Genomic DNA, 16,019 nt, shown 5'->3' with positions numbered 1-16,019 from the left:
CTCCCTCTGCTTTTTGTAGAACCTGGACATTAGTTGTCCCTTGATCTGCTCTAGCATACTAAGAATTGGCATCTCCCTTGCCTCCAAGATATAACTGTTGAACACTTCACAGCTGTTGTTCAGCAATAGGTCACACTTTGGAAAAGTGCTGAAGTAAGCTCTGACCTAGGTGTTGAAAGGCATCTTCTACAACCACTCATAGGCCTTATGATCCAGGGTCTTCATTTTCTCCATGTTCCTATTGAACTGAGGTATTGAACTTGACCTTGCACAACACCAAAGCTAGTTCTTGAGATTTTCACCTTTGAAGTGGTGTTGGAAGTTAGAATATAAGTGTCTGACATAGAACCTATATTCAGAGTCAGGGAAGACCCGTTGATCTGCTGGAATAAGACCCTGAAGACAAAAGTACAAACATATGAAAATAGTGTTTTCACCTAGCAAACAACTACAACAAAGGATATAGTGTTGTTTTCACCTTTTGTTTATCTGTCATGATGGTCCAAGAATATGTGTTATCTATGCCAAGGTCATTTTTTAGTGTCTCCAAAAACCACGTCTATGTCACTAGTGATTCCACTTCCACTATTCCAATGGCAATTGGGAAGATACATCCATTTGGATCAATGCCCACAGCTGTCAGTATTTGTCCACCATCTTAATCTTAATGTGCCATCCATCCAAGCATATGATAGGCCTACATGTAGTCAAGAAACCTCTTTTACATGCATCCAATGACATGTACAATGTGCTAAATACATTGCCATCTAGGTTCAGAAAGAAGTTGCTGCTTGGGTTACTTCTTCTAAGTTCATGACCATAGTCCCAAAGTAACTTGTATTGCTCCACCTCATCTCCCATAACTTTCTTCATAGCTAATCTTTTAGCTCTAGCAAGCTTGGACCTTGCTGGAGTTATGTTCCAGTCCCTCTGTACTGACCTAGCAAAATTTGTGAGGCTCATCTTCTGATCTGCCCTAAATGTTTCCAGATACTTGTCAGCAAGCCATCTTGATGTGCACCTCTTCAAAACCCACTTTTTCTGGCATGTGTGTTGTCCATTGAATTGCTTGATAACCATACCAAGGGATTTGCTATCCACTGAAGCATACAAGTTCCAAGGACAACCTTCTGCACAGTGTGCTTCAATCCTCTTCTTCTCATTCCTTGGCAATTCAATTTCAACCCTGTGCTTCAAACTGTATTCTGTAATTGCTTTCCTTAGAATCTTAGGGGTTGCAAACAATTGACCCAACTTAAATATTGAGTTATGCATATCCTGCTCTCTAAAAGTCTGAAACCTTAGGCTTTCTCCACCTTCATCGTCTAATTCAGGCAACTGCAGCTCATCATCTTCTGTTGACATGTCATCTTCAATATTTGATACAACACTGAAAGCTTTCTTGCCCGTATCTTTCTTCTTGCTTCCTTCTTCATCATTTGCATACTGAAAAAGGTCATCATCATTTGCATCCAGTTCGTAGTCAGAATCAACAAAATTAGGGTCCTCTTCACTGTTATCACCAGCACTGTCATCATCTCTGCCATCACCAAAATCAAGGTCCTCTCCACTGTTATCACCAACCCTCCCACTATATGCATTGTCCATATGCATAGTGTTCATAGGACTGAAAACCTTGGGAGGTGAGTTCAATAGGTTTGCAACATTGTCATCCCATTGTAAACCAGAAAGGTTGTCATCATGGTCCAAATACAGCACAAAATTCTTAAATTTGTGAACTAATGAGGACATTATCATTGTGTCTGTGTCAGACCAAATTAATCTCAACCCATTTGAAAGATTCTTCCCAGGTAGCAGCCAGAACACCTTCATGTTTGGATTCTTTGGGTAGTGTAACTTAAAAACAAGTTGCTCTATGAAAAGAGAAGACCATTTAGCAACTTCTATGTGGTCAAACCAACTAACTCTTCCACCCGGATAGGCTTTGTTTAACCCTTGAGAAACAAAGCACCCCCCCGTGATGCATTTCCACTGAGAATTCTTCGTCATCAGTGCTTACAGAAGAAAACCCCAAAATCTACAGCATAAATGACTAATACATGAAACCCTAGCTGACAAAAGAAGATATTTTCTGCAACAAGTGAGCTAATTGATGCAAGAAATACCTCCTAAACCAACCGATTTCAGAGTTCATGACATAGAAGAACTCACCATACTGTGGCGCCCGTGCCCCCAGTGGTTGCAAATAGGCCACCATCGCGCCGAACGGCCGTGATCTGCGTGGTAGTCAGCGCTTGGCACCACCACCCTGCACAATCTTCACCGCCTCCACAGGCTACGTCGTTGTTGGTACCACCCGCCGCCTCCGTCGTCCCACCCAGCGCCCCGACGTCGTCTGAAGACGATGGCTTCGAAGGGAAGGGAGAGGAAGGGGTGAAGAGTGAGGGAATGGAAAGCATAGGGGCCTATCGGCAAAAAATGATTGGCAAAGGGCCCTCACGTGCTACTCACATGACCAATGGACGTGGTGGCTGCTGTCATGCATTGCATGTAGATCCAATCCCCAAATGGACAGATTTGGACCAAAATGGCACAGCTTAAAAAGTTCATGTACTCAAACCTACATGTCGGTGTTTCGGACTGGGGGGTCCTCAACCAACCAGTGAATTTGAACTGCGTGCCCCTAATCCCGAATGGTGATGCAAAGAGACACAAGGTTTATACTGGTTCGGGCAATCGATGCCCTACGTCCAGTCTGAGAGATCGATCTTGTATTCCTCGCACCGAAGTGCTTGTAGTAGGGGGTTACAAGCTAGGGGAGAGAGGGAGCTAGTCCCAGGTCTTGGCAAGGTGTCACGTAGGCCGCTTGAGACATTGCTCTCAGGCGGCTGGGGCGTGTGCGTGTGTGTGTTACCAAGGTGTTCTCCTCCTTTCATCCCCCCTCTAAGTGGCCCAAGTCCTCTCCTTTTATAGTTGAAGGGAGGACAAGGACAGTACATGTGTTAACTATGCGGCGTCGTGCCAACAGGGGCGGCATGTCCGAGCCCTGTGGCCTGTCCCTGTGGCGGCATGGTCGTCGGAGTGGTCCGTCCTTGGAGCACTGGGGCGGCGTGCTAGTCCCATCCGATCCTGTGCGTCGTGAGAGCCCTAGGACTGCCTCGGAGTGGGTGCGGCGGTGGACGTGCAAACCGCTGTGGACTGACTATGTATGAGGCCAAGGCTTGGTCGATGTCGAGGCTGCACCGCAATGGGGGGTCTTAGTGGGCACGAACCCCAAGATAGCTGAGACCTTGGTGCACAGTGCCGAGGCCCCGAGTTGGCGGCTGATCTGGTGCGTCGGCTTGGAGGCGGTGATGACCTGGGACAAGTTGTCTGTGCGATGTTGTTTTCGAGGCGGGGATCGCGGGACATAGTGTAGTGTGGGCACTGATCGTGGGCACAGCGTCAGAACACAGTGGCCGGTAATCTCCGCTGTGCCCTGTCCCAGCCGGTATGGCGCTGATGCGACCTCAGGTCCCGTCGGCCATTCTGTGGCGTCGAGCCCTCGTCCGGCGAAGATTGCGGGAGTGGTTGAAGTATTAATGAGACACGACGTGCTGTTGGGAAGGTCAGCCGAGGCAGGGGGGCGACGGGCCACAGACGAACCGGCCTTGAGCGATATGGAGAATGAGGCCTCGTGCGAGACGGAGATCGGACTCCTTACCGAGGCCTTCCGCGAGAGGCCTCGTGCGACATGGAGAATGCACCCCCTGCCGAGGCCTTCCATGGGGAGCCTCGCACGAGGCGGAGATCGTGTTCCCTACCGAGGCCTCCTGTGGAGAGCCTCGCGCGAGGCAGAGATCGCGTCAGGACACCGAGACCTCTTGCGCGAGGCTCGAGGCAAAGCGGAGGGCCTAGTGGGCTCGGACGTGGCGGGTGAGGGGCCCATGGCTTACCTTCTTGCTTTGTTTTTTGATGGGACTTAAGTGACCCCTTTGATGTTCGCTCGGGGTACCCCGTTCTACGGTACTCGACAGTAGCCCTCGAGCCTCCAGGGGAGTGCGTGCACTCTCCCGGAGGGTTTGCTAAGGCTTGGTCTATCCCCGCACCGTAGGAATTGGGTTTTGTTTTTTGAGGTTCCGGTGGGTGCGCGCGAGCGCACCCGTCGGGTGTAGCCCCCAAGGCCCTGGAGGAGTGGAGTTACTCCTCTAGGGGCTTTTTTCATTTTTGCGTTTGAGCGAGTGGTTTTTATCGCATTTGCCGAGCCCATAATCGCAAGTTCGGGTTGCGGGGGTCTCGGCGAGGCTGCAAAAAGAGCCCTCTAGCCTTCGCACAGAGCGAGAGGTTCATCAGGGGTCCCCCTGACTTTGGGTACGACCCTCACGCTTCCTTTTGCTCAGAAGGAGGGGTGGAATGTGCCAGGCTACCCTCGATGGGCACGAGCGTGGGCACTTCCGGTGAGCTGTTATCGGGTGAGTCCGAGTGGAGGCCCGTACCCCGTTCGCTAGGGGACGGCTAGCAGTCTAGAGACGCACTCCAAGAGTACCAAAGGGTTTCTCTAGTGGGTGCCGAGGTCGTTCGCTGGGCCTCGGTGGCTCGGTGCCTCCCTACGGTGGGATCCCATTCGGAGACTTCCCTACCGGTCTCGGACACAACTTAGGATGCCCCGAGCGACTGTTCGCTCAGGCCTAGGCCATTCGTAGGCTCGCCCCGAAGTCGTCCCTGACTCTGTTGCCCTGGGGCAGCTGTCAAAACCTCTTGGAGGCCTAGCCTTTGAACCCCTGGACCGTAATGGGCTCGGTGCCCTTTATCATGTTTTTTAATTAAACCTCTAGCGTGGGCTGGGACCGTTTGTCTTGGTCTTGGGTGCAGGAAGAGCCCCTGAGCCTCCGCTTGGAGCAAGAGGGTGGTTGGGGGTCCCCTGACTTTTTCATCCGACCCTCACATATCCTTTTCGTTCGGACGGAGGGTTTGTTTGCCGAGCCCATTCTGGTCTCGGCAAGGTTGCAGGAAGAGCCCCTAGCCTCTACGTGGAGCGAGAGGACCGTCGGGAGTTCCCCTGGCTTTTTATACGCCCCTCATGCGTGAGGGTTTGTTTGCCGAGGCCCCTTTTGGGCGCGAGCCCGGGTCGTGGGGTCTCGGTGTATTTGCAGGAAGAGCCCCCTAGCCTCTGCACGGGGTGAGAGGGCCGTCAGGAGCTCCCCTATCTTTTTGTACGACCCTCACGCTTCCTTTTCGCTCGGAAGGAGGGTTTGTTTTGCCGAGCCCCTTTGAGTGCGAGCCAGGGTTGCTGGGTCTTGGCAAGGTTGCAGGAAGAGCCCCTTAGCCTCTGCATAGAGCGAGAAGGCCGTCGGGGGTTCCCCTGACTTTTTATGTGACCCTCACGCTTCCTTTTCGCTCGGAAGGAGGGGTGGAATGTGCCTCGCTACCCTCGATGGGCATGAGCGGTGGCACTTCCGGTGAGCTGTTATCGGGTAGTCCGAGTGGAGTCCCGAACCCCATTCGCTAGGGGACGGCTAGCGGTCCAGAGACACACTCCAAGTGTACCAGAGGATTTCTCTAGTGGGTGCCGAGGCCGTTCGCTGGGCCTCGGTGGCTCGGTGCCTCCTTACTATGGGATCCCATTCGGAGACTCTCCTGCCGGTCTCGGACATGACTTTGGGCGTCCCAAGCGTTTCGCTTGCTTGGGCCTCGGCCCCATATAGGCTTGCCCGTGGTCGTCCCTGACTCTGTTATCCTGGGGCGGCTGTCGAAACCCTTTGGGGCCCAGCCTTCAAACCCCTGAATCGTAATAGGCTCAGAGCCTGGTTCCTTCATACAAAAGGAATAGGCCGCGGGGAATATCTTCCCTATTGGCTCGGCAACGGGTGGCGCGCCTTTTGAGGTGGTTTCATGGGGAGGCAAAACAACGCCTGCTGCCATAGTGGCCGAGCGTGACATGGTGGATGGGACATAACTGTCCTCACATTTAATGCAGGAGACATGGGCGCGTGGGCCGGCGAAATCGGCTCGTGGTTAACTATGCCGGTTCGGGGGGAAAACCTCCCCGATTTCATCGCCCGTTCATTTCGCCTCCTCCCTGCATAAATACCCGAAGAGTCTCCCCCCTCCTCGTCTTACCTTGCCTGCATTAGCACCGCCTCCGTCGAGCCATTGCTAGAGCAGCGGGTGCCGGGAAGAAGAGGAGAGAAGAGCGAGCCTAGGGAGAAAGCGAGAAAGAAGCAAGAGCGTGGGAGAGAGAAAAAACTCACCGCCGCACCCAATTCCACCATCGTACCCATGGCCGGTGACATCGTCGTTGTCGAGGCGGACCCCTGGGATCCGTCGGACATCACTGAGGAGATGCTTCAGTCGCTTGTTGACGGTGGACACCTTCGCCCAGTGACAGACCCCGCTAGGCCAGAGTGGATTGCTCCGTACGGCGAGCCAAAGCCGAGGCCTCGCGATGGCTACATCATGAGCTTCGTCTCCTTTCATGAGCGCGGCCTCGGTGTCCCGGCATACCGGTTCATGCGGGCGCTCCCGCACTACTACGGCGTGGAGCTCCACAACTTCAATCCCAACTCTATCGCCCAGGTGGCTATCTTTCTTGCCGTCTGCGAGGGGTATTTGGTGATTGCTCCCCATTGGGAGTTGTGGCTCCACCTATTCCGAGCGGGGCATACTACCAAGCCGACGGGCACGTCGGATAAGAGGAAGGCGATGAGGGCCGGCGGCTGCACTCTCCAAGTGCGTCAGGACCGCCTACACCTCTACATCCTGGCCCAACTCGCGTCCTCCAATCGCCGGTGCTACATGAGTTGGTTCTACCTCCGCAATGACGATGGAGGACTTCCCCCCTACACTGGGCGGATTGTGGGGAGTTGCTCGAAGAGATGGAAGTACGTCGTCCCGAAGGATGACCAGCCCAAGCTGCAACCGCTTCTGGAGGGGCTGGCGAGGCTGCGGGGCCACGGTTTCACCGTGGCTGTGGTCGTGGCCGCCTTCCACCGCCGGAGGGTGCTGCCGCTGATGGCTCGGCACCGGTGGCTGTTCGAGATGAAGCTGGGTGAGCCCATTGAGGGCACCCGGATGTCCTCCTCTGCCCTTTCCGATGAGGAAATTCTTCATCGGGTGGGGGAGACGGTAGAGGCGAAGCTGAGGGGCAGCAACTTGACCCCTATCGCGATGCGGCTGTCGTGGGGGTTCCTCTCGCTGGTAAGTCATGTGCCACTGTAGCCTCCAAGCCTCCTCAATCTCCCCTTACCCCTTGTTTCCTTATGCGCATTCGTCGTTCCTGCAGGGGATGAGGGACGTGTGCTCCTCTCCTCCACCCGTTCCCGAGGACACGAGGCGGCGGGCGATCAACCGCGCGCACGCCGATGCGTAGAAAAAGCGGAAAGACGCCAAGGCGGCAAAGCGCATGAAGCAACTCCTCGCGCGCGAGGGGCTGGATAAGCGCCGCCGTCAACAAAGGAAGGAGGGTCTCCCACTGGAGGAATCCCCGTCGATGTCGCTATCGACGGAGGCCTCGGATGGGGATGACGGGGGCGAGGTCCCCTGGACCACCTTCCTAACGTAGTGGAGGTGGTGCCCGAGGCGTTGGCAAGCAACCCGGCACTCCCAGGAGGAGGAGGAGAAGCGGACCCGGAGTCGGCAGTTGCCGGCTCTGGGGCCGAGGCCGACACGCCCGAGGCTGACATGCCCGAGGCACGGGTGGTAGGCAAACGTGCCATCAGCCCGCTGGGCTCGGCGGCCATGGTGGAACAAGCGGCGGTGGAGGCGATGCCACCGCCCCTGCAGAGGACCGAAGGGGCACCGGGGTCCATCGAGGACCGACCGGCACCGATGGATACGGAGGCGACGCCTCTGCCGCCGCCTCCGCCGTTGCAGACGAGGTTTGCCATGGCGAAGCGGTTGCCACCCCGTTCAAGGTAAGTGTATTTTTGGTAGGGTCATAGTGCCTTCCGTTCACTTTTTTGGTCTCGCGCTGACCCTGTAGGTTATTTTTCTTTAGTCGGAAGCGGCCTACGGACGAGCTCCCCTTAGCGCCCCTTAAGGCGCTTAAGGCGAGCCCCGGCTCCTCCGCCCACTGGGTGGCAGAGGCACAAGCTGCTATACAACGCGGCGCGGCGTCGGCGAGGGTCGACCCGAAGGAGCCGGCCGCCCAAGGAGGGGCTGCTGAGGCGGCCCCTACACAGACGAGGGAGGGAGCGCTTCCGCCCCATGGGGGCGAGGCTCACGAGTCAGATGGGGCCAACGTGCCCTTGGTTACCGAGGCCCCCAGGGTCTCCGAGGCTGAGGCGACGGAGGACAGGGCACCCAAGACCACCGAGACCGCAGTGGCCGCGGTCAGTGCTTCTGCGTTCTCTGAGGCCACAATGGCAGAGGTCGGAGCCCCCAAGACCGTTGAGGCCATAGTCTCGGAGGCCGGAGCCCCCGAGACCACCAAGGCCGTTGTGATGGCGGCGAGGCCGTCTGTCCAGGAGGCGGAGATGAAGGCGGCGGAGGCCTCGGTGATGCCCTTGGTTCAGGGGCTGCCGCTATTGCGAGAGAGCGCCCGGGAGGCGGAGGTCTATCCGATCTCCTCTGACAATACTTCCCGGGCGTGGGAGGCGGTCGACGCCGAGGATGCCGGGGTCGTGGAACAGCCAGCGCCGATCTTGGACGAGGGAAACTCAGCCCTCGTGTGGGCACGACCCGAGCCTCGTGGGTAGGATCACCCGCGGGTACTGTGGCAGAGCCGAGACGACCCTAAGGGGGAGCCTTAGTTCGCCCTCGAGGACGCAGCCGAGGGCGGGCGCTGGGGCACCTTCGAGCAATACCACCAGCTGGCGGAGCGGTCGCTATGGACGGCCCTATCCGTGGTGGCCGACGAACTGACCGGAGTCGCCCAGGTTCGCGTTTTCCTTTCCTGTGCGACGTTGTCCTTTTCTGGTTTTGTTGCAATCAATGACCCCTGTTCTGCTTCCTCAGGAGCTCGAGACCAAATCCCTTGGGAAGTCGGTCTTTCTCCGGCGGGAGAGGGGCGTCTAGGACCAGCTTCAGTGGCAGAAGGGCCTTCTTGCCGGCGCCAACGAGATCCTGTCGGCGTGGAGCGTGGAGGTAGAGGACCTCCGCCTTCGTTGTGCTGACACGAAGGTCAAGGCGGCCACGGCCTAGACACAACTCACCCCTCTGGTGGCGTGGGTTAAGGAGTTGGAGGAGGAGCTCACCCGCACGGTCAGCGACCGGGATGCCTTCAGGGGCCGAGCCGTTGAAGCTACGGCCTCGGCCACGGCTCACACGGGGCAGCTGGGGGCGGAACAGAGGGCGCACCAGCTGACAAAAGGTGCCTTGGATGAGGCCCTTGCTGCAGCTGAGGCCTCGCGGACTGAGGCTGTAATTTGGAGGGGGATGGTCGAGGGTGAGTTCGAGTCCCCTCATTTTATTTTATTTTCCTTATGTTCGCTCCCTAACTCCCTTGTGTGATGCAGAGCTGGGGAGCGAAGCTTCCAGGGTGGCCGAGGCTTCTCGGGTCGAGGCCCAGCACTTGAAGGAGGAGGCCGAGGCTTCCCGGGCCGAGGCCCTACGCTAGAAGGAGAAGACCAAGGCCTGTCAGGTCGAGACCCGACGCTGGGAGCAGAAGGCCAAGGATGAGTTCCGTGGGCTTCCACCCCTAACTTAGGTTGTTTTTTTTCGCTTGACCTCATTCCTTTTTCCGTGGTGTAGAGTCAGAGGCGGAGGTTACTTGGGCCGCCGAGGCTTCCAGCGCGGTGCAGACAGTGCTCGAGACTGAGATCGGGGAGCACGAGGCGCTGAAGCGTGCTGCCCTTTCCACCTGCGAGGCCCTAGAGGTTGAAGGGGTTCAGTCAGGCAGCTCCCTGGGGAGCCGTTTGATCGTGCTGAGCAACCAGATGCGCGAGCGGCTCCGAGGAGTGCTGCATACGGGTGTCAAGCGCGCGCTGGCCGTCATCTCTTCTCACTATGTCGGCGTCGACCTCCCAGCCATCAGTGATGGGTATGTCCTACCTGATGATGATGAGGAGGAGGCTGACGCAGCGGTCATGAAGCTGATGGAGGCGGCGGAAGGCCCTAGCACGGCACTGGCGACGCTCTTCGAAGAGGAGGTGGTTCCTCCCCTACCACCCGCCGGTGTTGAAGGCTCTGACCCTTGATCTGGGCCCCAAGGGCTTATGTAAAAATAGAGTAGGAGTTATTTTTGTATCATAACGCTTGTGGCCGTCGAGGCCTTTATTTCTGAAGTATTTATGTTTCTTAGTTGTTTTTCTTATGTTTCCGAGCCTCTGCCCTCTGTTGCTCCTAATCAGATTTCGTTTGTAAAACACCCCCTTGGGGCCTAAGCCATCCCTTAGGCGAGAGGTAGTGAGGGAGTGCCATAGCCGGGGGCGTAGGCCGTCTCGCGACTCTACCGGCCTCTTGCTTAGGAAACAGACCTTGGTCCAAGGGGTTTTTACAACTGATTCGTTAGAGCCTACTAGAGTCTTGGCGTAGGAATTTTTGCAAAAAACGACTGAAGAATGGTGCGTGGGACCTAGGGGGGAGTCCCCCATCTAGCCCCCGAGGGAGGCTTGGTTCTGCCAAGGCAGAGCCGAGTCTCCCTTGTTGTGTTACTATATTGCCGAGCCCTACGATGGGCTCGAGGGGTTTCTCGAAAAATTAGACCAACTAAAGAACGCTTTTTAATTGTATTTCGAGAAACGACATATACAATACTTGGAAATTTAGAGATAAAAGCGACGTAGCTGTTCTATGTTCCAAGCGTTGGTGAAGACTTCGCCCTTCTCGTTGGCCAGCTTGTAGGTCCTGGGCTTTAGTACTTGGGTGATGATGTACGGTCCTTCCCATGGTGGGGTCAGCTTGTGGCAGCCCTTGTTGCTCTGTGCTAGCCTTAACACCAGGTCGCCTACCTTCAAGTCTCGTCCTCGGACGCATCGAGCCTGATAGCGCCATAGGCTCTGCTGGTATTTGGCCGAGTGTAGTAGTGCGACGTCTCGAGCTTCCTCCAGTTGATCAAGGGCGTCCTCTCGGGTGGTGCGGTTACTTTCTTCGTTATAGGCTTGTAGCCATGGGGAACCATATTCCAAGTCGGTGGGGAGGATGGCCTCGGCCCCATAGACCAGGAAGAAAGGCGTGAACCCTGTGGCTCGGCTTGGAGTGTTCCTCAGCCTAAAGATGACCGATGGGAGTTCGGCGAGCCATTTCTTGCCGAACTTTTTCAACCGGTTGTACCAATTTGCCTTCTAGGCGACGTACCAATTTGCAGTAAGCCTCCATTTTGGGGTCGAGGCAATTTGACTCCTTCATCACTTGATCTATGACGAGTCTCGAATCGCCTCAGACGTCGAGGCACCGTGCCCCAAGTTCGACGGCGACTTGCAAGCCGTTGATGAGGGCCTCGTACTCGGCCACGTTGTTGGAGGCGGTGAAGTGGAGCCGCACCATGTAGCGCATGTGTACTCCGAGGGGTGAGATGAACAGCAGACCCGCGCCTGCCCCGGTTTTCATCAGGGATCCATCGAAGTACAGGGTCCAGCACTCTATCTGAGTTTGAGCCGGTGGCAGTTGGGTGTCTGTCCACTCAGCCATGAAATCGGCCAGGACCTGAGACTTGATCGCTTTTCGAGGCGCAAAAGTCAAGGTTTCCCCCATAAGCTCGACGGCCCACTTGGCTATCCTGCCCGAGGCCTCCCGGTTATGAACTATCTCGCCCAGGGGGAAAGATGATACCACAGTTACTGGGTGTGACTCGAAGTAGTGATGCAATTTGCGCCGGGCCAGGACCACGGCGTAGACCAGCTTCTGGATGTGAGGGTAGTGTGCTTTGGTCTCAGAGAGCACCTCACTGATGAAATAAATAGGACGTTGGGTGGGTAGAGCATGCCCCTCTTCCTGCCTCTCTACCACTACGGCAGCGCTGACCACTTGGGTCGTTGCGGCGACGTAGAGTAGGAGGCCCTCATCCCTGGCTGGGGGTACCAGGACGGGAGGATTTGTGAGCAGCCTCTTGAGTCTGTCGAGGGCTTCCTCGGCCTCGGGGGTCTAAGAAAAACGCTCGGATTTTCTCAAGAGTCGGTACAGAGGCAAACCTTTTTCTCTGAGGCGCGAGATGAAGCGGCTCAGGGCCGCAAGGCATCCCATGACCCTCTGTACTCCCTTGAGGTCTCTGATTGGTCCCATGCTGGTTATGGCTAAGACCTTCTCTGGGTTGGCTTCGATGCCGTGTTCCGAGACTATGAACCCCAAGAGCATGCCTCGGGGGACCCCGAACACACACTTCTCGGGATTGAGCTTGATGCCCTTCTCTCTAAGGCATTTGAAGGTTATCCTCAAGTCATCGATGAGATCCTCAGCTTTTCTGGTCTTGACCACGATGTCGTCTACGTAGGCCTCGACGGTCCGCCCAATATTGTCGCCAAAGACCTGGGTCATGCACCGCTGGTACGTGGCACCTACATTTCTGAGGCCGAAAGGCATAGTCACGTAGCAGTACATGCCAAATGGTGTGATGAAAGAAGTCGCGAGCTGGTCTGACTCTTTCATCTTGATTTGATGGTAACTAGAATACGCATCAAGGAAAGACAAGGTCTCGCACCCTGCAGTGGAATCAACAATTTGATCGATTCAGGGTAATGGAAAGGGGACTTTTGGACAGGCTTTGTTCAAACCAGTGTAGTCTACGCACATTCTCCATTTCCCATTTTTCTTCTTGACTAACACGGGGTTAGCCAACCACTCTGGGTGGGACACTTCTTTGATGAATCCGGCCGTCAAGAGTTTCTGTATCTCCTCACCGATGGCCCTACGCTTTTCCTCGTCGAAGCGGCGTAGGCGTTGCCTCGCCAGTCTAGATCTGGCCCGGATGTCCAGGGCGTGCTCGGCGACCTCCCTCGGTATGCTCGACATGTCTGAGGGACTCCATGCGAATATGTTGGCGTTTGCACAAAGAAAGTCAACGAGCACGGCTTCCTATTTGATATCGAGGGTGGCGCTGATCCTCAGCGCTCGGTCGTCGGGGCAGGTGGGGTCGACCGGGACGAGTTTGATGGCTTCCGTGGGCTCGAACGCCCCTACGCGACGCTTGGAGTCAGGCGCCTTGCCACTGAGTTGGTCGAGGTGGGCGATGAGGGTCTCGGCCTCCGCAAGAGCCTCAGCGTACTCGATGCACTCAACGTCGCAGTCGTATGCATGTTCGTACGTGGACTCAATCATGATGACACCGCTAGGGCCTGGCATCTTGAGCTTGAGGTAGGTATAGTTGGGGACTGCCACGAACTTGGCGTAGCACGGCCGCCCCAGGATGGCGTGGTAGGCTCCCCTGAACCCGACTACCTCGAAGGTAAGGACTTCCTTGCGGTAGTTGGAGGGGGTGCCGAAGCAGATGGGAAGGTCGATGCGCCCGATGGGTCGCGTGCGCTTCCCTGGTACGATGCCATGGAAGGGGGCGACACCGCCTTGGAGCCTCGACCGGTCGATCTCCAAGAGCTCCAGGGTATTGACGTAGAGGATGTTGAGGCCGCTGCCTCCGTCCATCAACACCATGGAGAGTCGGGTGTTGCCGATGATCGGGTCGACGACCAGTGGGTACTGCCTAGGATTCAGAACATGGTCAGGGTGGTCATCTCGATCGAAGGTGATCGCCTCCCGAGACCAGTCAAGGTACTAGGGGGTGGCCACCTTGATCGAGAAGACTTCTCGGCGTTCCCTCTTGCGCTGCCGCATCGTAAGGCACACCAAGGGTCCACCGAAGATTATGAAGGCGTTGCGTACCTCGAGGAACCCGTCGTTCTTGTCTTCGTCCCGGTCGCCGGTGCCCTTCTGCTTGGCGTCGTCGTTAGGGAGCCCGAGCCTGGCATAGTAATGTCGTAGTATGGAGCAATCCTCGAGGGCGTGCTTGACCGGGCCTTGGTGGTAAGGGCAGGGTTTCTTGAGCATGTCATCGAAAGGCCTAGGGCCTCTGGGGCCTCAGGGATTCTTGCGTTCTGCGGCCTCGACCAGATCGGCCTCCAGGACCTCCTGCTTCCCTAGGTGCCCCTTTTTCTTTCTCTTGGGGAGGTGGGAGGCCGAGGCCGAGGGGTTTCATCCCTCCGCTTTCCCTTGGTGTCACTGTCGGGGAAGATGGCTCCGACAGCCTCCTCGCCCGAGGCGAAGTTGGTGGCGATGTCGAGGAGCGCAGCAGCGGAGCGTGGTACGTTCCGACCTAACTCTCGAACCAGGTCTCAGCAGGTGGTGCCGGAGAGAAAAGCCTAGACGATCTCCGAGTCGCCGACGCTGGGCAACTCGATGCACTGTTTGGAGAAGCGCCGGATAAAGTCTCGGAGAGACTCGTCCGGCTTCTGGCGATAGCTTTTAAGGTCTCAGGAGTTCCCAGGGCGCACGTATGTGCCTTGGAAGTTCCTGACGAAGATCCTAACCAAGTCGCGCCAGTCGTGGATTTGTGAGGGAGGAAGGTGCTCGAGCCAGGCTCGCGCTGAATCTGACAAGAGCAAGGGGAGGTTGCGGATGATGAGCAAGTCATCGTCCATGCCGCCTAGCTGGCAGGCCAGGCGGTAATCAGCAAGCTAGAGTTCGGAGTTGGTCTCGCCGCTATATTTCGCGAGATTGGCTGGTTGCCGAAACCGGGCCGGGAAAAGGGCAGCGTGGATGGCCCTGCTGAAGACCCGAGGGCCTAGCGGTTCAGGAGAAGGACTGTGGTCCTCCTCGCTGTCGTAGTGACCACCCCGGTGTGGGTGGTAGCCCTAAGCGGGCCCCTCGTTGTCGTGGTGCCGTCGCCTGCTGACCACCTCATGGTCTCCCTGCACGTCGCGTCGATTGTCGAGGCGGTCCAGAAGCACGGGGATCCTGTGGGCTATCAGTGCTCGAGCGGGCTCAGGACGAGCCGGGGCTTCCCTGTCCTGCCGAGGCGGGGCTGTGGGCAAGTTCGAGGTGCCCCCATGCCGTCGGGAGGCGAAACTTTCGGCCTGCTGTACCGCGGCGGTCTCTAGGAGATCCCGGAGCTCGCCGTGGACCCGCCGCCCCTCCGTGGTAGAAGGCTCGGGCATTGTGTGGACCAGCATTGCTGCGGCCGCGATGTTCTGGCTAGCGCGATTGAAGACTAGGGGTTGCTCAATCCCTTCATCGTCATGGATGCGGTGGTGCATATCGCGGGCCCTTCGTCGAGCTCCCCCGCCTTCGCCGCGGCCTCGCTGTTCCTGTTTGAGGGTGTCTCGAAGCTGCTGTAGAAGAAGTTGGTCTTGTTCGACCTTGGCCTGGAGCTCGCGGAGTTGTTCCAGGTCTGGGCGTTGAGGTCGTGCAAGGGCGGGGGTCTCGTTTCGTGCGGCCGGCAGGACAATGCGTGGAGGTGTGGTAGCGCCTGTACCTAGGTGAAGCGGGGAACAGCTACCTGCCCCCTCGTCCTCCTCGCTTGCTCTCGGCATCCCGAGCCCGACGTGAAAAGACTTGCGAGTGGGGTCGTAGGTGCCTTTGTCGTCGGGGTCGGAGTAGCCTAAGCAATAGTCGCTCGCTGCCAAGAACTGGCGCATAGCCCCAGGGTCGTGGAGTTCAGAGAAATCCACTCCGGGCCATGCCTTGTCCTCCTCCGAGGAGTCGGCGTGGGTGCTTAGGTCAAGAATGAAGCGTTGGCGGCGTTCTAAGGGATCCTCGTGAGCGGCAGTGTAAGCGTAGGCGTAAGAGGCAGCGGCATTTCTCAACCCAAAGGGGTATGAGGATGGTGCCGTCGCCAGACTCTGCTCCGCCGGGATCGGCTCCTCAGGGTGTGGTGGAGCGGGGCTTGATGACTGGGCATCACCGTGTGCCACCGGCGATTTTCCTTTGTCCAAGCTCAGGCTAGACAGGTCCCCAGCCAGGGACCCTGTGCCAACAGCTGGCCGTAGGATATCGGCGGGGAGCAGCGTGCCGCCCCGGATTCGCGTAGCGTCGGGGTGATATTGCTCGCCTGGGCTGCCGGTGCGCGACTTCATCGTCGGTTGGTGGGGCTCGAGGAGTGAGGAGTACCATGTCATACTCATGCCCTAGGGACATGAACTCTAGGCTCCCAAACCAAACCACCGTGCCGAGACACAATGGTCGTACGGGGTCTGCCATCCGAAACTTGCTGGGAT

The 16,019-nt window shown here is 57.0% G+C and overlaps 2 protein-coding genes across 2 annotated transcripts; one reads left to right on the top strand and one right to left on the bottom strand.

The window, feature by feature from the left end:
• Positions 1 to 639: 639 nt before the first annotated feature.
• LOC136499645 (uncharacterized) lies at positions 640 to 1,833 on the bottom strand. Its single transcript, XM_066495227.1, has one exon. The coding sequence runs from the start codon at positions 1,831 to 1,833 to the stop codon at positions 640 to 642; it is 1,194 nt and encodes a 397-aa protein (XP_066351324.1).
• A 5,787-nt stretch (positions 1,834 to 7,620) lies between these two features.
• On the top strand, positions 7,621 to 8,636 carry LOC136499644 (uncharacterized). Its single transcript, XM_066495226.1, has 2 exons — positions 7,621 to 7,853; positions 7,937 to 8,636. The coding sequence occupies exons 1-2, from the start codon at positions 7,621 to 7,623 to the stop codon at positions 8,634 to 8,636; spliced, it is 933 nt and encodes a 310-aa protein (XP_066351323.1).
• Positions 8,637 to 16,019: the final 7,383 nt, after the last annotated feature.

The sequence above is a fragment of the Miscanthus floridulus genome, chromosome 13, assembly GCF_019320115.1.
Source record: "Miscanthus floridulus cultivar M001 chromosome 13, ASM1932011v1, whole genome shotgun sequence".
NCBI lineage: Eukaryota > Viridiplantae > Streptophyta > Magnoliopsida > Poales > Poaceae > Miscanthus > Miscanthus floridulus.
The sequence above is the reverse complement of the archived record's forward strand: the minus strand, read 5'-3'. Positions and strand labels throughout refer to the sequence as shown.

Bases quoted from the DNA above. Each gene is read 5' to 3' on its own strand.
- LOC136499645 (XM_066495227.1), bottom strand. From the start codon at position 1,833: ATGAAGGTGTTCTGGCTGCTACCTGGGAAGAATCTTTCAAATGGGTTG.
- LOC136499644 (XM_066495226.1), top strand. From the start codon at position 7,621: ATGCCCGAGGCACGGGTGGTAGGCAAACGTGCCATCAGCCCGCTGGGC. The intron at 7,854-7,936 runs GTAAGTGTATTT...ATTTTTCTTTAG, and splicing joins CGGTTGCCACCCCGTTCAAG to TCGGAAGCGGCCTACGGACG.